At 45.7% G+C, this 25,645-nt stretch overlaps 1 protein-coding gene across 34 annotated transcripts in view; it reads right to left on the reverse strand.

Moving 5' to 3' along the window:
- The window catches only part of DGKG (diacylglycerol kinase gamma), a 222,045-nt gene that overhangs the window by 149,654 nt on the left and 46,746 nt on the right, over positions 1-25,645 (reverse strand). For all 34 annotated transcript variants that reach the window (XR_014822643.1, XR_014822639.1, XR_014822644.1 and 31 more), the window contains 3 exons: positions 13,884-13,960; positions 4,385-4,550; positions 3,743-3,805 (listed from right to left, as the gene is read on the reverse strand). Coding sequence is in view for 21 of the 34 variants with exons in the window: in XM_084987519.1 (XP_084843645.1) it covers positions 3,743-3,805; positions 4,385-4,550; positions 13,884-13,960 (306 nt within the window). In the remaining 13 variants the exon portion in view is untranslated. The remainder of the gene's footprint in view (positions 1-3,742; positions 3,806-4,384; positions 4,551-13,883; positions 13,961-25,645) is intronic.

Below are 25,645 nucleotides of genomic sequence, written 5' to 3' on the forward strand. Positions count from 1 at the left end.
CTTTTTTTGAGGCAGTGTGGCTTTTCTGGAGTGTTGATGGGACTAACAGTGTTTCTTTGAAGCAAAGGAGGACTTCCTGAGGGCAGACAGGACTGGGAGGTCCACCCCACGATGGTAGCAGATTTCACTTGGTTCTCAGCACCCCCTGGGGTCTTGGGCGGGTAGCAGGGCCCTTGGAGACTCAAGAGGTTCCTCCCCAGGGCAGCCCGACTCAGAAAGACCGTCTGAGATCTTTTCCCGATTCGGCCAGGCTTGTTGCAGCTTTTCTGGGCTGCAGGGGGTCCTGCCTGGAGCTGGCAGTCCTATGCAGCTGGTCCACTAGGTCTCAGCACCCCTTGGGGTCTTGGGCGGGTAGCAGGGCCTTTGGAGACTCAAGAGGCTCCTCCCCAGAACAGCCCAACTCAGAAAGACCGTCTGAGATCTTTTCCCAAGTCGGCCAGGCTTGTTGCAGCTTTTCTGGGCTGCAGGGTGTCCTGCCTGGAGCTGGCAGTCCTATGCAGCTGGTCCACTAGGTCTCAGCACCCCCTGGGGTCTTGGGCGGGTAGCAGGGCCCTTGGAGACTCAAGAGGCTCCTCCCCAGGACAGCCTGACTCAGAAAGACCGTCTGAGATCTTTTCCCAAGTCGGCCAGGCTTGTTGCAGCTTTTCTGGGCTGCAGGGGGTCCTGCCTGGAGCTGGCAGTCCTATGCAGCTGGTCCACTAGGTCTCAGCACCCCCTGGGGTCTTGGGCGGGTAGCAGGGCCCTTGGAGACTCAAGAGGCTCCTCCCCAGGACAGCCCGACTCAGAAAGACCGTCTGAGATCTTTTCCCGATTCGGCCAGGCTTGTTGCAGCTTTTCTGGGCTGCAGGGTGTCCTGCCTGGAGCTGGCAGTCCTATGCAGCTGGTCCACTAGGTCTCAGCACCCCCTGGGGTCTTGGGCGGGTAGCAGGGCCCTTGGAGACTCAAGAGGCTCCTCCCCAGGACAGCCTGACTCAGAAAGACCGTCTGAGATCTTTTCCCAAGTCGGCCAGGCTTGTTGCAGCTTTTCTGGGCTGCAGGGGGTCCTGCCTGGAGCTGGCAGTCCTATGCAGCTGGTCCACTAGGTCTCAGCACCCCTTGGGGTCTTGGGCGGGTAGCAGGGCCCTTGGAGGCTCAAGAGGCTCCTCCCCAGGGCAGCCCGATTCAGAAAGACCGTTTGAGATCTTTTCCCGATTCGGCCAGGCTTGTTGCAGCTTTTCTGGGCTGCAGGGTGTCCTGCCTGGAGCTGGCAGTCCTATGCAGCTGGTCCACTAGGTCTCAGCACCCCCTGGGGTCTTGGGCGGGTAGCAGGGCCCTTGGAGACTCAAGAGGCTCCTCCCCAGGACAGCCCGACTCAGAAAGACCGTCTGAGATCTTTTCCCGATTCGGCCAGGCTTGTTGCAGCTTTTCTGGGCTGCAGGGGGTCCTGCCTGGAGCTGGCAGTCCTATGCAGCTGGTCCACTAGGTCTCAGCACCCCCTGGGGTCTTGGGCGGGTAGCAGGGCCCTTGGAGACTCAAGAGGCTCCTCCCCAGGACAGCCCGACTCAGAAAGACCGTCTGAGATCTTTTCCCGATTCGGCCAGGCTTGTTGCAGCTTTTCTGGGCTGCAGGGGGTCCTGCCTGGAGCTGGCAGTCCTATGCAGCTGGTCCACTAGGTCTCAGCACCCCTTGGGGTCTTGGGCGGGTAGCAGGGCCCTTGGAGACTCAAGAGGCTCCTCCCCAGGACAGCCCAACTCAGAAAGACCGTCTGAGATCTTTTCCCAATTCGGCCAGGCTTGTTGCAGCTTTTCTGGGCTGCAGGGGGTCCTGCCTGGAGCTGGCAGTCCTATGCAGCTGGTCCACTAGGTCTTAGCACCCCCTGGGGTCTTGGGCGTGTAGCAAGGCCCTTGGAGACTCAAGAGGCTCCTCCCCGGGGGAGCCCGTCTCAGAAAAACCGTCGGAGAATTAGGTCGATCTATTCACGGCCTGGCTAGGCTTGTTCTAGCTTTTCTGGGCTGCAGGCCTTTTCTAGGGGGCTGGTGGTGTTTGGTGCTGCTCTGTGGAAGTGTAGCCCCTCCAAAGGGCAAGCAGGCCTGTGCAGGGAGAGCCCCTGCGGTGGTAGGCTTCAGGCAATTGTTGAGGCCAGCCCTCCTGGATGGCAGGCAGCCCCAGGTTCGGCGAGAGCGTAGGGGGTGGCGGGGGTGGGGGGAGGGAATGCACTGGGAAGCACAGCTTTCTGCTAGCTAGCGGGCCTGTAAGCTTGTTGTGGCGTGGGGGGTATTCTATGGGGACCCACCCCTTCTTCTCTCCCCTCCCCAGCACGGGCGCAGACCAGGCTCTTCTCCCAGGTTCCCTCTGAGGCAGCTTTCCACTTCCCCGCCCCTAGAGTATTGCTCCCTTCCTCTGCGACAGCTTTGTTTTCTAGTCTCCCAGGCAGTCTCTGCCCCGTCAAATGGTTTAGAGACCTCCCAAGCAGTTTCCGCTCTTCCCCGCCCCCCTAGCCCGGGGACTAATCTCTGGAGCCGAGGTCTCGGTGCCCAGCCCCCCCCCCCAGGCGTCCCCCGGCCCTTTCTTGGGGACTAACCTTTGGAGGCGAGGTCTCGGTGCCCAGCCCCCACCCAGGCGTCCCCCGGCCCCCTCTCGGGGACCAACCTTCAGAGCTGAGGTCTCGGTGCCCAGCCCCCACCCAGGCGTCCCCCGGCCCTTTCCCGGGGACTAACCTCTGGAGCCGAGGATTCGGTGCCCAGCCCCCACCCAGGCGTCTCAATTTTTGGTGACTGTGCCCGTAGTTCAGATGGTCCGTTGGGTTCTTGATCGTTTTTCCGTACTCCGACTTACTGCTACACTCTTCTCTGCATCTGGAGATTCCTCCGGTTCGTTTGATCTTTCCCCCGGTAGGAGACTTTCCAGGGTGCGGGATCCCTTTCTCCTCCGCAGTTCCCTTTCGGGAGCGCCCGTCCCGCTCGGATTCACCTTCTCTCACTCTCCTCTTTTCTCCCGTTCTGCCCAATAATGTCACGAATTTCTTGCCGTTATTGGAGTTTAGGTTCCTCTGCCAGCGATTGGTTGTTGTTCTGTGCGAGTCATTTCTTCTGTAGATGTGCTTTTTTTGTTGTGTTTGTGGGAGAGGGCGAGCGTGTCCCCCTACTCCTCCGCCATCTTGTCCTCTCTCCCCCCATTTTTTTTTTTTTAAATGGGCTGTATCTGTGCCGTATGAAGTTCCTAGGCTAGGGGTCAAATCGGAGCTGCAGCTGAGGCCTATGTCACAGCCACAGCAACAATGGATCCAAGCCACATTTGCAACCTACACTGCAGCTTGAGGCAATGCCAGATCCTTAAACAACTGAATGAGGCCAGGGATTGAACCCACATCCTCATGGATAGTAGTTGGGTTCTTAACCTGCTAAGCTACAACGGGAACTCCCTACACCCACTTCTTCACATACAGTCTCTATCTCTTGCACATACACGTTCAAACCCCCATCATGTACTTTCTCTTTTTTTTCCTCTATGGCTAGGCAGACCATCTGAGGGAAATACCTAATGAGCTGTCCAGAGTCCTGATCTTCCCTGTTTCAGGACAAGTGAATCAAGAACCTTCATTCAGCCTCAGAATCCCAGCACACTGAGTGGCAGGGGCCCCAGAGATGGAAGCAGATAAGATCTGCTCAAGGGCATACAAGTTAGATGGAGACAAAACTGCTGGCTATATTTTCCTCTCCCCCCCAAGCATGAGGTATTTCCCGCTCCTCCCCCAGAAACTTACCTGTATCAGGGGCACAGGCCTCATCTGCTTTGGCAGCATTATCTGCATTCTGTATGTTGGAATCTGGGGAATAAAAGGAAGATTTAAGGACTAGCCCATGCCCTCGAGCTTTTCAGAGAGGCAGGTCGGGGACCTTCCCACAAAGTCTGGATCACTTGGGTTATGCCTGTGTCTCTGGTGTTAGCTGGGTCCATGCTCACTTAACGGGGTGGCCATATCGCTCCCATTATAGCTGGAACTCTAGAAAGACAGTAACTGCCTGTTTCCTTCCTCTCTGATTCTCCCAGGCCAGTCCCAGCCTGGGCACATGAGCTGAATGGGCTCCTTGGGGACTGGCAGCTTCTGCAAAAGGCCCTCTCCCCCTGCTGTACATTAGTCTGTGTCTCCTCTTCCCCTCATCCTCTTCCTTGATCTTGAGTGGCAGGAAAGATGTCCTCTTTAGTTCTCTTACTGAGAAATCCATCAGACAGGGCTGCCTGTGGGGCCCTGAGGGGACAGAGTCCTGGTCACCTGGTCTCCACTCCCCTCTATAGGGTAGTTGCTATGTGCAGGGGACCCTCTAAGAGTGCAGTCTATGCCTGTGGCAAGTGAGTCAGCATCATGAGATCTCCCTGTCATCCTGGGGAATGCTGGGCCATATACCTGGGCCACTGGCCTCGCTGTTGCTGGCCCCCTCCTTTGGGTGGTCAGGAGTTTCCTGCCTGGGCTTCTGGCTGAAGGCCAGGAAGAGGTGCGTGCTCAGTGGCTGAGGAAGATCCACCTCCAGGTACTCCCTCATGAATAGCTTGAAGACGTCATAGCTGATTGGCTGAGAAGGGATGAAGAGGGACAAGTCAGTGGAGAGAAGTGAAGGGGCAGAGAGAGGGGAGAGATGAGAAGGAATCGGGGAGCTGGCAATGGAAGAGGAAGCAGAAGGGAGTGGAGGGGCTGGTGGGAGCAGGAGTGAAAAGGCTTGGGAGGTGACTGAGAACAACAGGCACAGGGAGCAGGGGGAGGACACGAGGAAGAGGAGACGCTGGGTTGTGGGTTGGGGCTTGGTGGGTGTGGAACCACAGGAGGCTTTTGTAACAGACACGTCTACGGTTAGGGAGAGAAGGGTGATGGAGAGTGAGCACTGGGAGGAAGGGCTCTGCCCGAGGCCAGGCCCATGTGAGGGACTTGTCCTTAATGAGCAGGACTAGGTCAGTGCCCCTGAATGCTAGTTAAGATGAAGAAGAACGGTGGGGAGATGAGAGGGGGAGGGCAAGACAGAGGTATGGGATTAACCAACTGAGTGAGGCCAGGGATTGAACCCACATCCTCATGGATAACTACTATGCATAAAATAAATACAAATTACTATGTATAAAATAAATAAGCAACAAGGATACATTGTATAGCACAGAGAAATAGAGCCATTGTTTTGCAACAACGTTAAATGGAATATAACCTGTAAAAATACTGAATCGCTACACTGTACATCTGAAACAAACATAATATCTTAAATCAACTAGACTTCAATTAAAAAAAAAAAGATGAGGAAGGATGCAGTTGAAAACACAATGGAAAGAAACCACTCTTCTGTGGTTTGTCCATTTTCTGCTTATGCTGTGAAGAATGGGATTCCTGAGAATTCATGTCTCAGAAAATCAAAAAGGAGATGCTCCATCTTTCATTGCTTTCATAACTGACCTTCCCTAGACAAACCTCAAGACAAACAGGGGAGGGTGTGTGTCTGGCTCAGTTGTTCTCAAAACATGTCCTTGTGAAGGTTTTAGGCACCAGGAGAGGAGCAGGAAGCCAAGGACAGAAGGTAGAACCAAGAAACATGCCAAAAATTAGAACCTCTCCCTGCTGTATGTCACCCAGTGCCGCCTGGCTTCTGGTCCCAGGCCGGGAGAACTGTGCCAGAAAGGGCTGCTGCTCTCAGCAAACACTCAACAACAACAGCGTGCAGTGAGTCATCACCGGCTTGTGCTTTGATGGCGTTAGATTCTTCACCAAATTGGCAGATGCTCCTGGAAATCATTTGAGGAAGCGCTACTCCAAGATCTGCTGTGCAGGCTTTTGTGAATAATAGCCACCATAAGAATAAAATCCCTTTTCAGGGGCCTACTTGGCTCTCCCCACAAATGTGGATAGCATTTAACCCCTTGTCTCTTCTGGAAGTTCTGGATAAGATGTGGGAGCCTTCCCAGAACCAGGAGCTGGCTGGCACATGCACACTCATATCTGGGATACCAAGTCTTGGTCCTCTTAGTCCTTATATCATGTGATGCCCTCTGGACCCCAGTGGGAGAAAGCTTACAAGGCAGTATCTCCTCCTGGGCTGGGCTGTTCAAATATCTCCTTAGAAGCGTGGAGGAAGCCTGATTTGGTTGGATAGAGGATAATGGAAGTTCTTACCAGATTGGGGCATCTCTAAGCAAATGGTGGATGCATATTTCTTGTGATAGCTGTTGATCTCTGTATCTCTCTGTTTTTTCTGCCCCCGAGTCTCTGTGTCTACTATACTCTTTCTGTTCCCTCAGTCTCCACAGCCTCACCACCTCAGAATGTCCCATCCTCACACATTCTCTTCCGTTTTCTCAGTATACAAGAGCAAAATCTTTTCCTTTACTTTCCAAGTGTAACCCACCCACTATGACCTTCTGGGAGCATCTCCCAGCAGCTGCTTCTCTACCCATGAGCATGTTTGGATCACTCTTCCAAAGAAACTGCTGGCTGCTCGAGCTGCTGGTCTATGTGTTTTCCCTTCCCTTCCCATTTCTCTTCACCTTCTTAATCCACAGTTTGGAATGTAGCTCATTACCTCTCCTGAACCTGTTCTCTCGAAGGTCACAAACTCAATGGTCTCTTTTTAGACTTTCTCATCTATTAATTTATTTTAAAAGGCTCCTTTTACATTGTTCTTTCCTTTGATTTATTTTAATTGGCAAGAACTATTTTACGATATAGTTTTGAGTTCCAAAATGTTCTGTTATTTTTTTTGGGGGGCGGGTTGGCCTTAAATTGAAAACTGTCAGCATAAAATATTTCTGGAAAACAGAGTGTCCTAAGTGATTTAATACAAGGAAAATTCAGTTAAACAAAGTCTTACATAATACTCTTAAAAAACAAAGTTGAAAGATCATCAAACAAGATCAGCATGAGGCTCAGGGGACCTTGTGCCTGGTCTGAGGTCCACCCCATTTTCCTCCTTTTTTGAACGTGAAATTCCTCTTCAGTGAATCGTGAGTGCTAGGCCAGAAGATCTCAAGCACTAAACTTCTATAAGATTCTTTCTTAAATCAGTTCTTCTTCTGGACTCCACAGTTTCTGTTAGTATCAGTGGCACCATTATCCTCCCAATATTCCAGGCTCAGCTTTGAACTCCCAGTTGTCTCAAACTAGTTCTTGTCCCTTCCTTCTTTCCACTGTTCTTTTGCAATGTCTGCCACATCCAGGTCTTTTTATATCCATTTCCCATGTGTCACCATCTTGACAAGGAGGCTATTGAAGGTCCTCCATGTTCCTGGTTTCAGACTTCTGTTTCATGTACCCTATCTGGACCATTGCAACATTCCTCAAAGGCTTCTTTTCCTCCACCTCCATCTGTTAGTCCTCTCATCTTTTACATCCTTGCCAGGTTGATCTTCCCAAAGCACAACTCTGATCAGATTGCCTTCCTACTCGAAAACCTTCCATGGCCCATGGGAGAGTTGAGATCTGTTGCCTCCAAGCTTTTAAAACCATGTACCCTTCTGTAAGATTTTCAAGCATGCATTCCTATTTATCTTTACTTATACACTATATACATGTACGACTGTGCTCCTCTACTATATAACACACACAAAGAATAAAGAAGATGTGGTACATATGCACAGTGGAATATTACTCAGCCATAAAAAGGAGATAATGCCATTTTCAGCAACAGGATGGACCTAGAGATTATCATACTAAGTGAAGTAAATCAGACAAAGACAAATAATCATATGATATTACTTGCATGTGAAATGTAATAAATATGATACATGGCATTCCTATTGTGGCTCAGTGGGTTAAATACCTGACTAGTATCCATGAGAATATTAGGCCAGTAGCTGCAGCTCCAATTTGACCCCTAGCCTGGGAACTTCCATATGCCACAAGTGCGGCCCTAAAAAGACAGACAAACAAATAAATAAAATGATACAAAACAACTTATTTACAAAAGAGAAACAGACTCAAAGATTTTGAAATCAAACTTACCATTACCAAAGGGGAAACCCTTGGGGGGGTTATATATTAGGAGGTTGGAATTAACATATATATACTACTATGTATAAAATAGATAATAACAAAAACTTACTATATAGGACAGGGAAATCTACTCAATACTCTGTAATAACCTATATGGGAAAAGAATCTGAAAAAGAATCAGATATATATCTGATTCACTTGCCTGTACACCTAAAACTAATACAACATTGTAAGTCAACCATATGCCAATAAAATTTTTAAAATATTTTTTAAAAAACACACAGAAAATAGAAAATGGGAATTAGATGAGATAATCAGTGTAACTAGAAGGTCTAATATGCAGGATTCCTATAGTCCAGGGGATCATCCTGGGCACTTTCTGAGTCCTTTGGGATTCACAGCCCTACCATAATCCCGTTCCAACCTAGAATTGTATCTACTTCAAGCTCAGAGACCATTCTGGTCTTTTCTCCTATTATTCTCTTATGAGCACCTTCACACTATCCATGCTAATCTCTGAGTTCTTTCCTGGACAAACCTCCATGCATTTCACGCAAACTCCGTTCTTTTCTTCAAGTTAAAATCCTAACTACCATTCAAGGCCCAACTTAGATGCCACCTCTTCCAGGGAGCCTGGTATGATTTCTGTGCCTGAACTGCTATACTTTTCCATCTTGGTTCTTGTCTTGGGACACTCATATCTGCTGCCCTCTCAATATATAGTTGTTCATGACATATACAGCTTAGTTCAACTAGATTTAGCACTCTTGGAAGGTAGCAAAATGTCTTATTTCATCTTTGTATCCCCCACACCACCTATCATAGTATTTCCTGGTAGGTATTTTAATCGACATTGGGTTTCTAGTTGGTACACTTTGCTGTCATGAATTATCGTGGGGTCTGTTCAGTCACCATATATGTACCGAGTCTCCCAGATATAAGACGTGCTGGGCATCACTGGGGAACACATTGGAGATGTAGGCACGTGTCCATAACTTTACGAGACTCAGTGGGAAAGGTATTGAAATAATCCCCACACAGAGTCAACAGTGGTGAGTGGGGAGTTCCCACTGTAGCTTAGCAGGTTAAGAACCTAACATAGTCTCTGTGAGGATGCAGGTTCAATCTCTGGCCTCGCTCAGTGGGTTAAGGATCTGGCACTGTCACAAGCTGCGGCATAGGTCATAGATGAGGTTGGAATCCAATGCTGCTGTGGCTGTGGCCTCAGCTGCAGCTCTGATTCAATCCCTGGCCTGGGAACTTCCATATGTTGCAGGTGTGGCCATTAAAAAAAAAAGTTGGTGAGTGTTATAGAAGAGGAATTGGCAAACTATTATGAGAACTTAGAAAACAATAATGATTGAATGCATATCCAACCATTTATGGCTCTAGTCTGAGGAACAGAATGCCAGAGACAAAGCCCAGAAACACATAGCATTCATACCCAAATAGCTCAGAGGGAAGTAAATCTCCTTATGTCACTGAAACTCTGGAAAGTTCAGTGATTTGCATCAATCAGCCAGAGCCAGAAGGAAACCAGAAGCCTGATCTTCTGACTCTGAGTCTTGTGTTCCTGCTCCTGTATCTGTCCCAAGCCTCTGTCCTGATGCCATGCTCCCTGCCAGTCCCAAGTCCCCCAAGTTCAGTAGACAAAACATATGGCTGGGGAGTTCCCAGTATGGCTCAGCAGGTTAAGAACCTGACACTGTCTCTGTGAGGGGGCGGGGTTGATTTGTCCTCGCTTAATGGGTTAAGGATCTGGCATTGCCACAAGCTGAGACAGGGGTTGCAGATGCAGCTCGGGTCCAGTGTTGCCCTGCCTGTGGTGTAGGCCAGAAGCTGTAGCTCCCATTCGACCCTTATCCTAGGAACTTCCACATGCCACAGGTGTGGCCGTAAAAAGATAAAAAAAATGACTGGGCCACTCTCAAAGTGACATCTGGGTTCAAAAGAGTAAGTTTTTAATGAACATAGGCCAGGCTCAAGGTAGCTGCTTGGAAAATGAGTGATGGATCAGGAGTAGCTGGGTACTCTGCCCAAACCTGATAATCACGCATATAATCAATCACTATGTGCCACACTGGCAATTCTTAGAGCCCTGAGCAACACCTTAGACACTGCAGTCATTCAGACCCCCCCCCCCCCCGGAAGCTGCAACTTTCATGCAGAAACTAGCTAGGCAATTGCTCTTGCCAAAACCTGTTTCAAGAGAGTGTTAATTCTTCCACAGGCCAAGAAGGAGAACTAGATGAAGTTTCTCAAGCACTGTAGATACGTGATCTTACTTTAGTCTCAAAAGTGTGAGGTGGTACCATTACTGTCATTTCGTGAAAGGAAAAAAATCCTGAGAACATACATAACTTGCTCACAGTCATAAAGCAAGCGGCAGAGCTGTGCTCTGTACGTGTATGTCTATGAGTCCAAGATCACGGTGCCACCAAGTCTCCCTGGCCCTTGGGCTCCACTGTTTTTGTCCAGTTTCTGGCTGTCTTCAGTTTTGCTCTGTTCTTCAGAGAATCACTCAGTGCTGATGGGCCAGGGCGCACTTTTACCACAGCCACATGCAGCCCTGCCACTCTGCAAACTTTGATTCCTGGCCATGATTTCCCAGCAACCTGCCCCTTCCCACAGCTAACTCATTTCTCGTTGAGGCATTTTAGCAGCAGCAAGCCATCAAGCTCAAGGGAAATTAAACCCTTGTTATTTCTGAACCCCATGCTGGGACATTACACCTACTAGAAGCCAGCCATAATGTTAGAGAGAATGAAATCAGAGTGACAGCGCTTCCCTGGGACACAGCAGTGCGGGCGGACGTACAGAGAGTGGGGGACAACCTGATGGAGGCGGGGGTGGCAGCCTGCTCATAGCAGCCAGCTGCTCCCTGCTTCTGAAAGCTCCTGTGGCCTTCACACACTCTGTGGCCCTGACCAAACTGTTCCCCTCCCACTCGTCAGCCTCAGGGCAGACAGGCTGATTAGCAGCCCCCACCAGTCTTTGTTTCTGAGTTTTTGGAGGTGGGGGTAGGACTGGGGGGCCTAAAGTTTTTTTTGCTGGCTTTGCCATCCTTTCTACACGACTTCTCCTCAGGAATGTTTTTTGAATCAGTGCATTCTTACTCTGGCCCCTGTTCTAGCAGCTTTCCTCTTGCTTCATTCTTCCAGTGACTGATGATCAGTGCATTTTATCCAAAGCCTCTCTCAGGTATACCTTGAGGGCGTGGGCTCTGCTCATTTGCTCCTGGGGCTCAGCAGAGAAGGAGCTAACTCAAGGTTTGTTGAAAGGATGACAATATGAATAAATAAGCAGCCAGCCTCCTCCCAAGTTTGTTCTGCTGATAAATTGATCTTCTGCAATTACCCCTCATAAAAGGACCCAGGACCAGAGAAAAGGAAGTTGAATTTAAAACATTCTGGGGAAAGGGGACAGAAGGGGACTGATAATGGGCACTTTTTCTTTTTTTTGTCTTTTTGCCATTTCTTGGGCCGCTCCCTCGGCATATGGAGGTTCCCAGGCTAGGGGTCTAATCGGAGCTGTAGCTGCCGGCCTACGCCAGAGCCACAGGAACGGGGGATCCAAGCCACGTCTGCGACCTACACCACAGCTCACAGCAACGCCGGATCGTTAACCCACTGAGCAAGGGCAGGGACCAAAGCGCAACCTCATGGTTCCTAGTCGGATTCGTTAACCGCTGCGCCACGACGGGAACTCCAATGGGCACTCTTTTTAAGTGTCCTTAAAATGTTAGACATTTTGCAAAAATTATTTAACTCACTCATCTGTAAACTTCAAGGCCTTTCTTTTTGGATGTTGTAATCTTCAGTTCACAGATGAGGAAACTGAGGCTCAGAGAGGTGAAACAATCAAGGCCACACTACTGATTCACAGCAAAGGTAGAAGTCTAGCCTAAGACCAAATGACAACAGGATGATGGCTCTTATCCTTGGTCCTGTCCAGAGGAAGTAAGTTCCAGAGGGCAGGAACTTTGCTTCCTTATTTTATATCTTCTACAGTGTCCAGCACAGTGCCTAGATGCTCAAGAAATACTAGATGAGTTGAATTTGAAAGTAAGGGAGGTTTTGCATGCATTGATTCATCACCCAATGTTTGTTGAGTATTTGCTATGAGCCAAGATATTCTTCTGGGCACTTGGGACATAGCGGTGAACAAAAATATTATAGTGGGAGGGATGGACAATTAAATACATAAGTTATACAGTGTGACAGATGGCGAGAAATACCAAGGAGGAAAAAAAGGCAGAGCAAGAAATAAGAAGTGTTAGGAAAGAGGGCTTAAAACTTTAGAAGAGGTGACATTCACCGAGAAACTGATTTGAGCAAACACTTGAAGGAGGTGAGGGAATGAATTATTTGGATATCTGGGGGAGGAACATTTCAGGAAGAGGCTAGAGCAAGGGCACAGGTGCTGATGTTGCAGTGTCCTTGGCTTGTTTGACAGCATCAAGGAGGCTAATATAGCTGGAAAAAAAATAAGGAGAGTAGCAAGAGATGAGGTCAGAGGGGAGAGGAAGATGCAGACTGTAATGACCTTTATTTTGACTCTGAGTAGTAGGTGGGCGGACCCATAAGAGATGGTGGAAAAGAGCCAGTGACTCATGCCAGTGCCATGGTCTAACTTAAGTTTTAACAGATTGCTCAGCATGTGTGTGAACAGACTTTAAAGGTCAAGAGTAAAACTAGGGAGCCTGGTTAGGAGACAATTGTGATAATTTGGGCACAATCTGGTGGTGCTTTAAGACAGGGTGGTAGCAGTGCGGGTAGTGAGACGTGTCTGGATTTCAGATATATTTTGAAGGTTGAAGTGACAGAGGTTGTTCATGAATTAGATGTAGGATGTGAGAAAAAGAGAAAAGTCAATGATGACTCCATAGTTTTAGGCTGAATAACTTGAAGAATGGAGCTGTCATTTACTGAAATGGGGAAGGCTGCTGGAAAAAACAGGTTTTAGAGGGGAAGATCAAGGAGTTCAGTTTAGCTTGTGTTAAGTTTGGGATGCCTATTTGATTTTTAAGTGAAAATGTCAAGTAAAGGGGTAAGAGGAAAACCAGAAGAGTATAGTTTCCTGAGAACCAAATGAAGGAAGTGGAAGAGGAACTGACCAACCATGTCCAATACTGTCGACTAAAATGACTACTGAGGTTAGATTCACGGAGGTCTTTGGCTAACTCGACTAGTGGTTTTAATGGAGCAGTGGGGGGTACATGCTGATTGAAGAGTTTTCTGAAAAGTGGGAAGAAGAGAAGTTGAAGGCAATGGTTATAGACATATCTTTGGCACAGCTTCCTTGCTATAAAGGACAGGAGAAAAATGACGTGATAGCTGGAGGGAGAAGTAGAGTCAGAAGAATGTTTTTTAATATAGAAGAAATAACAGTATGTTTATCTGTGGATGAGAAAGATCTAATATCTAGAGGAATCTGATGGAAGGAGATAAAATGAGAGTGAGAGAGGGAAATACATTGCTGAAGCAATGTCTGTCAACAGAACAAAAGAAGATGGGATTGAGTGCACAAGTGAAAGGATTCGAATGAGATCAGAGTGTGGAGAGTTCACCCCTAGTTACAGGAGAAGAGGTACAGGGAGGTGGGCACATAAGATGAGGGTCTTTGGGAAGATCTCTTCTGAGTGTTTCTATGTTCTCAGTGAAGTAGAAAACACAGCTGATAACTGGAAACTGCAGAAGGGAAGAGGAGTGAGAGATTTGATGAGACAGAAGGTATGAGGTGGTCTTCTAGGATAGTGAGAGGGTGAATGGACTTGGGGTTATATGTAACTCCAGGTAGCACCAATGACTCACTTGAAACTCAGGATAAAATATCTTGAGAAGCAAGTTCTTCAAAGTGAGCTAAACTTCTAAGGGAGGAACAAATTAGGGAAAAGCTGGAACACGGGGTTTTTAAAGTCTGGAAATGAAAATGTTCTTACCTCATGTGGGTCATACTGTTTGAGGCTCCCACCTTCATTCAACTCAGCCAAGACATCCTTTATCTTCTTGGAAGAATCTGGAAGGATATAATCCATATATGAAACATTGGTGAACAGCTAATGGGAAGTGGGCCAAGTAAATTCTCCAGGTCTAACCCTGGTTATGATGGAGCAGCCCCTCATTCCAGAAGCACATGGAGGAATGTCACCCTTATCTGCCCTTCTGCTCCTCCCTCCCTCCCTTCCTTCCCTCTTTCTTTGTGTATTATTTATCTTGCTGTTTGAACTTTCTTTCTAAAAAACAAATCCGGTCAGATCACATCTCTGCTCAAAACCCTTAAATGGCTCTTACTTTTCCCAGGATAAAGCCAAGGGGTTACCCTGGCTTAGTATACAAGTACTTGGTTATCTGACTTAGCATATTCTTTATTTCTTATCTTAACCTTATTTTCAATCCCCTTTTCACCCATATCAAACCACATTTCTAGAAATTTCTGAATGCACCATGTACCCTTTCATGGAGTCTCTTCCTTGTATTGCAAACTTCCCTCAATTCTCAGTACCCAGCTCAAACATCAGCTCCTTTGAAAAGCCTTCCTTTACCAGTCAGAGTTAATCACTCCCTCTCCTGGCTCTTACATGACTTGTTTATAACTCTGTAACAGCACTTGTCATATGGTGGTGTAATTATTTATTAATTTGCCTCTCTTGTTCATCTCCTGCTTCAGTTCTACCTTGAGAGCTGTAAGTCTTTGTATATCATAATAAAGCCTGACACATAACTAGTGTTCAGAAAAACAATATATGAGCAAATAAACATCTGGGCAGAAAATTTAAAACATTAAAATCGTTAATAGGATGGGTGGGCATCAAGCCTGGTGAGGTTCTGTCCTTGGTGCTGAAACAGAAATAGGCGTCATAAAGCATGGTAGTTAAAAAAAATTCTGCTTTCCATAGGAAATAATTCAGAAATTGCTAAAGAACATGGTGGCTTATCATTTTTTGGAGTTTTATAAGGGAATTGAGAGTCAAGAAAAGGGAGTCAGTAACTGTCATTATAGACACATCCTGAGAACACCACGCACAGTTAATAGCACTCTAGACATCAAAGACAATCAGGATTTCTGTGCCCTCCCTGTCTCACAGTACTGTGGGTAATTAAGAGCTTCTCCAGCTACACAACTGCCACAGTTGAGAAAAGGGTGATGCCATTAAAATCTAACAGTGTTACTTGGTGTTCAGACTCTTTATACTGAGGGCTATGCTCTCTTAGGCCTACCAAAAGTAGACATGTTTGTGGGCTGGGCTGCTCTCCATGACTGTGCTGACTTGGATTCAATCAAGTTATCATTTCAGGATTGAGACATATTGAAATACCAGAGGAAAATGCTGCTGTGCCTAAAAATGGACAATTCTTTCTGAAATTCAAAGCAGATGCTGAAAAACTAGTAGCTCTATGAGATCCAGGCAGCAGATGCCATCAGTTTGGTCTGCTTTCATTCCATTCAGAGAACACTATGGAGGATAAGATGCTGCTAGGTACTGTTGATAAACTAGTTGGGGGCAGGATGTAAATAATTACGGTAATAATAGATACCCCTTTATTGAGGACATTTACTACATATTCTCACATAATCCCCCCTACCAATCCATGCAGATTTGGTAATATTTTCATCCATTTACAGATGAAGAAGCTGAAATTCAGAAAAGCTAAGTGAATTGCCTAAAAGTTACAGTTTTAACTCAGGTCTAGCCTGGCTCAAGTCTATATTTCTTTCCCTTAAGCACTATTCACTACTACTTCCCAAACATTTGCTAACACAAGGAGAAGTGTAACTGATGCTGTAGCAATGATATGAAGCCCTAGGAAGCACAGAGTGGAGAAGAAGTAAAATGAACAGGGAAGAAATAAAATTAGGATGAGAGTAGGGTTGGGGTAGGGACTGGGGTTGCCCTGTGAAGGAGGTAGCATTTGAGCTGGGGTGTAACGAATGGGCATACAAGAAGTGTCAAGGGCATTCTCAGAAGGGACAGAGCAAAGATGTGGAGATGGGTACCACAGGACCTTTAGCCAAAGTTAGAACAAAGAGGAGTTCGGGGCCAGACTTGTGGGCATCTTAATGCCAAGTTGAGGACATTGATTTGAAATTGTTAAAGATATTTTGCGTAGCAGAATAACATAACCAGGTCTGTTTTGTTTTTTTTTTTTTTTTTTTTTTTTTTTTGTCTTTTTGCCTTTTCTAGGGCTGCTCCCGCAGCATATGGAGGTTCCCAGGCTAGGGGTCAAATTGGAGCCATAGCCACTGGCCTACCCCAGAGCCACTGTAACGCAGGATCCGAGCCACGTCTGCCACCTACTCCACAGCTCACAGCAACGCCGGATCCTCAACCCACTGAGCAAGGCCAGGGATTGAACCTGCAACCCCATGGTTCCTAGTCAGATTGGTTAACCACTGAGCCATGATGTGAACTCCCCAGGTCTATTTTCTTTTCTTTTTTTTTTTTCTTTTGTCTTTTTTTGCTATTTCTTGAGCTGCTCCCGCGGCATATGGAGGTTCCCAGGCTAGGGGTCTAATCGGAGCTGTAGCCTCCGTCCTACACCAAAGCCACAGCAACGCAGGATCCAAGCCGTGTCTGCAACCTACACCACAGGTCACGGCAACACTGGATCGTTAACCCACTAAGCAAGGGCAGGGACCGAACCTGCAACCTCATGGTTCCTAGTTGGATTCGTTAACCACTGAGCCACAACGGGAACTCCTTTTTTTTTTTTTTTTTTCCAGGTCTGTTTTCCAAAGGCCATTCTAGCAACAGATTGGAAGAGAGGTTAAAATTAGGTCAGAGTTCAATTGAAGTCACACATAAATTATAGTCGAATTACTCTGAGTCACTTAATTATTTAGAAAAAAAATTTAGAAGGAAAAGGAAAATTTTGAAGTGTAGGCTTTTCTGGTGTGGCTTCTGCAAAAGCAGTTTAGAGCCAGCATTTTGAGAACCAAGAGAGTGATTTCTCTTGAATTTATACTCTTTTGATGTTGTTGCCATATTTTAGAGATTTCACAGTCCATCTTAGAAGAAATCCTTTGGTTCTAAAGTGCTATGGAGCTAATCTTGTTTTATGTATTTATTTATGTCTGTCTGTCTGTCTGTATTTAGCTTTTTAGGGCTGTACCTGTGGCATGTGGAGGATCCCAGGCTAGGGGTCCAATCAGAGCTACAGCTGCTGGCCTACACCACAGCCAGAGCAAAGTAGGACCCGAGCTATGTCTGCAACCTACACCACAGCTCACAGCAACACCAGATCCTTAACCCACTGAGCAAGGCCAGGGATTGAACCTGCATCCTCATGGATACTAGTTGGGTTCATTAATGCTGAGCCACAACAGGAACTCCTAATCTTGTTTTATATTTAAAGGTATGATATGTATATTTATACAGACATAGGTGTGTAATACATATATATATTACATATAAACACACTCATATATTCATCATATATATACATTCAAGTAAACAGGTTTTAAAAAGAAAAAATAGAAAAAGCATTAATTTAGAAATCTCTGATCACTAGCTTAAAATTAAACAGGGAGAAAGTAATCCAAGAGACTGCTGGCTCCTAGATTTCCATGAGGGGTGTTACTCACTCCACATTTATGTCAATCTGTTTTATGGACTTTTAAGAGCTCATAGCATCAACATCTTTCCCATTTCTAAGAGGGAAACAATGTAATTCTCAAAAGAGAGGCCCATTACTTTCTCTCTGAAGGTCCTTTGATACTGTATCACATCTTTCTTCTCAACACATTTCTGGGCTGGGTTTCTCTTCCCCTGAGGAGTGGGTACCACTCCATCCTGTTTGTCTGAAGGTAGTTAAGAACAATAAGGGGCTTCTCTAGAGCATTCACTGATCTTACTTCTGGGGCCATCTGTGGGCCCAAGGGCACCACCTCAGTAGATGCCGCTCTGTCCAATCTTGTGTCATAACATCATCACTAGATGTAGAGGAGAGGGAGTTCCATTTCTCCCTTCCTTCGTTCCTTCCTTCCTTCCTTCCTTCCTTCCTTCCTTCCTTCGTTCCTTCCTTCCTTCCTTCCCTCCCTCCCTTTCCTACCTCCCTCTTTTCTTTCTTTTGCCACACCTGTGGCACACAGAAGTTCCTAGGCTAAGGGTCGAACCAGAGCTTAAGCCTCCGGCCTGTGTCACAATCCCAGCGACACCTGATTGGAGCTGCATCTTCAACCTATGCCACAGCTTGCAGCAACGCTGAAGAGCAACTCCCTGGGAGTTCCATTTCTAAGTGTGCAGAGCAGGGCCATGTCCACAATTATTTGCAGCAACTCCTATTTTGTTGAGTATTTGCTATGTGCTAAACACTGTCCTAGTCACCTTATGGATTTTATTTAAATCTCCACAACTACTCCCTAATATAAGAGTTGTCCCTATTTTAGACAAGGGGAAACTGAAGTTTATGAAAATTAAATGATTCTTTCAAAGGCACAGAGGTAGTGAGTCACTCTAATTTTTTAAAACAGATCTAATAGTGTGATACAGCTGTTAGATTCATTGGATATGTGAAAACTGGTAAGTCAGAAGATAAAGCTCTTCCTCTAGGACAGTGGCTCTCAAATCTGGCTGCATATTAAAATCACCTGAGGACCCTTGTACACATTGAAAAGTCCCATTCCAGACCAATTAAGTTAGTGTCTCTTGGGAAACCTAGGAATAAGTACATTTTAAAAGCCTCTACACGTTCAAACATATAGTCAAAGTTGAGCACCACTGTTCTATAATGTGGTTTTATTGTTAGAAATGAAGACTGTCTTAGGAAAACTGCTGAATTTGTTGTACAATCATTGCAAGAGGGGGAAAAAAAAAGGTTACTTCTGCTAAATCTTAAATCGTTGTGCTTGGCTAATATTCCTCTTCATTTAAATAGACAACACTAAGGAATTCCACTGAAAAAGTCAACTTATTCAACTGCTTGGCAAGGTAGGAACACATTTTGCAGTTTCACCCCAAATCAGACGTTTGGAAGGCTCTCTTCTGTGATCAAGGTTGCTAGCAGTAATAACTTCCTTAAGAAGTTTCAGTCTGAAATTGTTTCTCGGTGCCAAGAATTCTGGGACCTTAACCAAGCACTTGTTCTTAGCGTTTGAGCAAATTCAAAGCCTTTTTAAGGAGAAAATGTCTCCCTACGCACAGGCATCTTTGCTCCACGTTTATGTGGGATGGGGATGCCCTCAGTCCGAACAAGCAGACAAACCAGGAGCTTCAGTATTTTCAGCAGAATGTCAGCATGCTGCCTAAACCAGAAGCCAAAGCTTATGGACTGTCTTCTAGTTAGGACACTGAGTATCTGAGCACTAGTCAGACCATTAAGCTTTGAAATGACTACAAATAAACATTTAAAAAAGTCAATCTGAAAACAGAAGAGAGTGAAATACTGAGATGCATGATAACTCTTCATTCTTTAAGCTCGCTAAGATCATCTCAAACTGTAACATGAATGTGGCTTGTCTGGGGATCAGGCTTAAATACAAATTCTGATTCAGTAAGTCTGGATCAGGGTCTGAGATTCTACACTTCAAGTGAGATCTTAGATGACACCAATTATGCAGATCCATGGACCTCACTTTAAATGAACAGAACTTAAACAATATTCCCGTGTATCTGCGGCTGACTAGCAAGGCTTGCCTGTCACAACACAGAAAAAGAAACAAAACAAAACACGATGCTAAGGCTGAAGAATATATTCCACAGACTGGGAAGATCATAAATGACTCTCAACACAGGGAGGGAAACAGAAAGAGAGAGAGAAAGGAAAGTGTGGCACATAAGGAGAAAAAACATCTATATTTTCCTTATTCTGAAGAAGGCTTGGATGTACGAATAAGTTTTCTAAGTACTCCAGGGAGTCAAGAACACAGTGAGATGCACAAAAACAAGAATAGTGTTTTCTAAGGGTCCTAGAAAGATGGAGGATGATGTCAGAACAGAGATGTCAGGCCAGTAGCACTGCTTCAAAAAGCCCATCTTTGCAGCCTTTGTGGAGTAAATGAGGGCTAGAAAAGGGACTGGGCTTGTCATGCTTGCCCACATAGGTCCTATATCCCCAGCACCATACAAAGAAAAGGTTGATCAGTGATTCCCAATCTTGGCTGCATGCAGGAATCACCTGGTAAGATTTAAACACTACTGATGCCTGGGTCCCACACATACAAGTGATAATTAAATGGTCCAGGGATAGGGGGAGTATGTGACCAGGGCACCAGAAGTGTTCAAAGTCTCCCAGGTATTTCCAACATGTAGCCAAGGCCGAGGACCACTGGGGCCTACCAAGCTACTGGAGGGAACCCCCAGAAGTGACAGCTCTGCTATAGTGTTATATACAGCATAAGAGAAAAACACTTCATACTAAAGTAGAGGGAATTTTGGCTGATAAAGAAAATCCTCTTTAGGATACTAAGATTTTCTGATTCATTACAAATGTTCTGAATGACGGGTATGGCTTATTTGCATCATCAAAATTTGCATTGCAAGCAAGATTTCCCACTTTTTCTCCAAATAATTTGACCTCATCAGTCGTAGGTGGAGAAATGGATCAGATAGTCTGTACCTTCTTGTAACTAAAAGTGTGATGGTCCCTGGATCAGCAGCAGTAGCAGCAGCATCACCATCACCTGGGAACTTGTTAGAAATGCAGAATCTCAGACCTGCTGATTCAGAATCTGCATTTTAACAGAATCCAGGAGATTCACATGCACATTCAAATTTAAGAGCCATTGTACCATAAGAGTCTCTCCATATCCTTTGATTCTGTGATTACTTGTGGGCAGAGTCCTAGTTATCACCAATGAAAAGAAAGAAGGCCAGTTGTATAGAGAGAGATGTGGGTGAGAAATAGCTGTGGTTATCCCTTCCAAGATGGAAGCAACTAAACATGACCATTATGGACCCAGTATTCCATGAACATTTGACTAATCTCACTCTACTGGCCAAAATAAACAGCTAAGTTTCAATGAAGCTTACTTAGAGCCCTACACTGCTCTACAAATTAGCTTTAAACATTTTCTCTAATGCCTACATCAACACTGACAGGTTTGAATTTTGAGCTGTAAATTACCTACATCTTAAAGTCAGAAACTTTGCCTGGGTCTGATTCTAATGAAATGTATTTCTGAAGAGCACAATTTACTGCTTCATTCTCTTTCAAATGTGTCTTAAATTTTTGTTCTATTATCATTTAATTAACATAGACATAGTTTTTTTTTTTTTCTTTACAAATGTGTGATTGAAGGTTAATCTCCAATGAGTACTTTGATTAATTTGTTGGCACTCAGTTGAAGCAAACTGAATTTGACCTGGAATTGAAATCTTGGTTTTAATTCTTATTCTACCACTGACTTTCTGTGTGAAGTCGGGCAAGTCACTGAGCTTCAGTGCCCTCATCTGTAAAATGGGTAGTAGTTGGACCTGATCACAGCTAAGACCTCTCCTTGCTTTAAGAAGTCTACAAAATCAAGCAACCATTGGCTGAAGTAAGGTTTGGTTTAATTCCTTAGAAAATTAGAAGCAAAATTTGATGTTTTATCCATTTTTTTCTTTTTTCCCTTTCTGAACAAGCTAATAGTTTTTGTCCTTGATAAATCATGGAAAAAATTAGAAAACTCCTCTCCCAGAAACATCAGGATTAGACAATAAGCCAATTATATCTCTGAATCTGTTAGGGGGAGGGTCAGTAGGGGACATCCCTACATGTTCATGCCCTCTGAGGTTGAGAAGAAACCTGTTTAAACACAGAAACTAAGTATTAGTAGGGCTAAGGAAGGTCATTTAATCAACCAGACATCTGATGTGCTAATCTCCCCTAGAGTGTTTCAGCCAACTCTGCCCAGACAATTCTAGGGAAAGGAAGTTCAGTCACTTTGGGGTCACTTCTGTTCCATCTTGGGCAGGTCTGACCATTAGGAATCAACATATTCCTTACTTTCAGCCTTTCTTCTGATGATTTCTTCCAATTAGTCCTAAGGCTACTTCTTGAAAAGCCATTCAAAATTAACTTTACACCTTCTCCCCATGTGGCACTGCAGCTATTTTAATACACCAAGCTCTCCCTCACCCATCCCTAAGTCTTCCCTTTTCCAGTAAATATGCATAATATTTTCATCTCTCTCTTTGTGAGCAGGTTGTGAGGCCCCTCTTTATGCTGGTGGCGCTTCTTGAACAAGTTCCATTTGTCCATATCCATTGTAAACAATCATGGCCAGGAATACATTCACTTCTCTAGAGAGGTCTGTTAAGGGTAGGACAGAACGTGGATATCAATTTGCCTTTCTAGACACTGTGGGCCTTAATACATTCTAAGATCACACTCTATGATTTGGTTCAATAAAATGTACATGTGTACTCAAAAGAAATCTCTGCAACCACTAAAAGACATGTTTCTGAAAAGTAATGGGTGATATGGGAACACCTCATGACATATCGTATGCTGGCTAGTCCAGAGATGGCTGTCGTCAATCTTCCTCCTCCCTGTGTGAGCCACTGTCCCAAGAGATGAGTCCGTGTCTCCACCCCCACTGAATCAGGGCCACAACTATGACCGCTCTGATCAGTGGTAGAGAGGGTTATGTTCTAGGACCTCTGAGACCAGGTGTTGAAAAGGCCTGCTGCTACTTTTATGCTCTTGGAGCCCTGAGCCACATGTCCAAGGGCGTGGCTACCCTGCTGGCAAGAGAGGCCACATGGAGAGGCCCTGGGTCACGAAGAGGCACTTGGAGGGACAGACTCCCTGGGAGGAGCACTAGGGCGACAATGTGTGAGTGAATGGGTCACGTGATGCATCCCACCTGCAGCCCTGAACACTGTGGAGCAGACCTAGTCATTCTGCTGGGTCTTGTAGAGACGCCCAAGCCATAGAATGGTAACGACCATTTAAAATGGTTGTGTTGGAGTTCCTGTGGTGGCTCAGTGGTTAACGAATCTGACTAGGAACCATGAGGTTACAGGTTCAATCCCTGGCCTTGCTCAGTGGGTTAAGGATCCGGTGTTGCTGTGAGCTGTGGTGTAGGTTGTAGACGTGGCTCAGATCTGGTGTTGCTGTGGCTGTGGTGTAGGCTGGCAGCTACATCTCCAATTAGACCCCTAGCCTGGGAAATTCTATATGCTGCGGGAGCAGCCCTAGAAAAGGCAAAAAGACAAATAAATAAATAAATAAAAATAAAATGGTTGTGTTAAATGATCAAGCTGTGAAGTTGTTTTGATCCAGCAATAGACAACTGTAACATATTGTTAGGGTGAAGAAAATACCATGCAAAATAGCCTAGCATGTTTGTTTTTTAAATGTGTGTGTATATATATATATTTATATATATGTGTGTAGGTGTATGTGTATTTTAATCTTTATACACAAACATACGAGTTGTGGTTATCACTGGGAGACAGGATCATGAGTAGCTTGAAATTTCATCTTTCCACTTTCAAAATTTTTGTACTGGTTTTTACTTTTTAAGAAAAATGTCTTAATATCCCCCCCCCTTTTTTTTGGTCTTTTTAGGGCCACAACCATGGCATTTGGAAGGAAGTTCCCAGGCTAGGGGGGTCAAATCAGAGCCACAGCCACAACAATGCAAGTTCCAAGTTGCATCTGTGACCTACACCACAGCCCATGGTGACACTGGATCCTTAACCCACTGAGCGAAGTCAGGGACTGAACCTACGTCCTCAGGGATGCTAGTTGGATTCAGTTCCACTGAACCACTACAGGAACCCCTCTCATTGTCTTTTTGACAAGCACTTTACAGTCCTAATTCACATTAAGCTTAGTGTCAACTGTGAGTGTGTGTAGTAAATATATATTTTATCTCCAAGGTCAGTTTAACAAGGCTTTTCTCCTCTAGAAGGCCACTAGAGAAGATGCTCGGTTTATTCTACTTAAACAGAACATACCAAAATCCTCTTGTCTGGAAATTCTTGGTCTCTCCTACCTGGAACTCCACTGAGAAAGTTTTCAGTTTTTAGGCTGTTTTCTTCAGTTATTCCACTATTGTAAAGCTTCTGTTTTTGTGGCTAGGGGAGAGCAGTTGCTATGGCAATGCAATCTGACTGAATGCCAGAATGTGTCTAAAATTGGTAGAAGTGCCTTTTTCAGGGTTTCCTCTGAGGATTAATCATTTTCCAAGAATTGTATTTTTTTTTTCCTTTCCTGTTAGAACAATGGTACCAGAACACCTTGTCCAGTCCTGGGATACAGGTAGAATAAGGATGGGTCAGAGATGGACAATGCTGGTGCTTGGAAAAAAGACCACAAAGGGGCCATTTCCTACCAAATACTTTGGTTTCTTTTTACCTCTACCTCCTTGACTGCTTTGACACATTTGGAAAATTCAAGAGAACGCTGAGCCACAATGAGAACTCCCCTGCACATTTATGTGTTAAAGTCCTAATGCCCCAGTATCTCAGAGTGTGACTTTATTTGGAAATAGGGTCACTGCAGAGGTAATTAGTTAAAATGAGGTCATACTGGAGTTAACTGGGATGACTCAGCGGTTAACGAACTTGACTAGCATCCATGAGGACTCAGGTTCGATCCCTGGCCTCCCTCAGTGGATTAAGGATCTGGCGTTGCTGTGAGCTGTGGTGCAGATTGCAGAAGTGGCTTGGACCCAGTGTTGCTGCGGCTGTGGTGTAGGCTGGAGGCTACAGCTCCGATTTGACTCCTAGCCTGGGAACCTCCATATGCTGTGAGTGCGGCCCTACAAAGACAAAAAAAAAAAAAAAAAAGGGACAAAAATTAAATAAATAAATAAAATGAGGTCATATTAGAGTTGGGTGGGTCCAATCCAATTTGACTGTGTCCATATAAGAAGGGGAATTTGCTCACAAAGAGAGAGAGCACCATGTGAAACACACAGGAAAAGACGATCCTCTACAAGCTGAGGAAATAGGCCTTCCCTTGCAGCCCTCAGAGGGAACCAACCCTGCTGACACCTTGACTCTGGACTGCTGGCCTTCAGAACTAGGAAGCTTTCTACTGTTCTTTGCTGCTCCCATCAATTTCTTCCAGCTCTAAATTCCCTTCTCATTTGTGTGCTGCCACAGGTGTTTCCCGCTGCCTTAAACCTGTTCTCTGCTTGTGTCACAAGCATATTTCTGACTCCCTAACAAGATTCTGATTCCTCAACCTAAGGCTTTTCCCTGAGCTTCTTTTTCATCCCTGACAGGGCCTCATACTTTGCTGACCCATGGAGTAGGCTGAATTAGATGGAGTTTACCCTGGAGGGTAATTCCTTGCTCCTTGTCAATACATTGCAGAATTTCTTTAAACCTACTGCAGTCAGACAGGAGGCTGTGTGCTCCAGAGTATGAGGGAGAGATGGGACAGTAGCCCTACAAGGGGGGCACGTGGGTCATGAGGTGTTAAGCCTGAAGGGACCACAGGGAGAGACTGTCAGTCTGACCTCTCATTCTGCAGAAGACAACCTCCAGGAGGCTGGGGGCTTGGGGTGGGGAGGATGTGAAGGGCTGTCACATCACAGAGAACAAGAGCCAGAGCTGGCACTGAGCCTGGCCCCAACTCTCAGACCACTGCTGTGGAAGGGCTGCTTGCCCTGTGGGAGGGGGGCAGGCTGCCTGAAGGGCATTTGGAGAATGACCTGGGCAAGCTCTGTAGGTCAGGTCAATGTACTATAGGCCTAGTAACATACAAAAGCCACCAGGAAAAGTAATGTGAAGGGACAGGGGTTAGAACAACAGGGTGGGGT

Source organism: Sus scrofa, chromosome 13 (genome assembly GCF_054392235.1).
Source record: "Sus scrofa isolate SSC_HxYL_T2T_F1_AM1 chromosome 13, Sscrofa_HxYL_maternal_Yorkshire_Landrace_v2.0, whole genome shotgun sequence".
NCBI classification, from domain to species: domain Eukaryota; kingdom Metazoa; phylum Chordata; class Mammalia; order Artiodactyla; family Suidae; genus Sus; species Sus scrofa.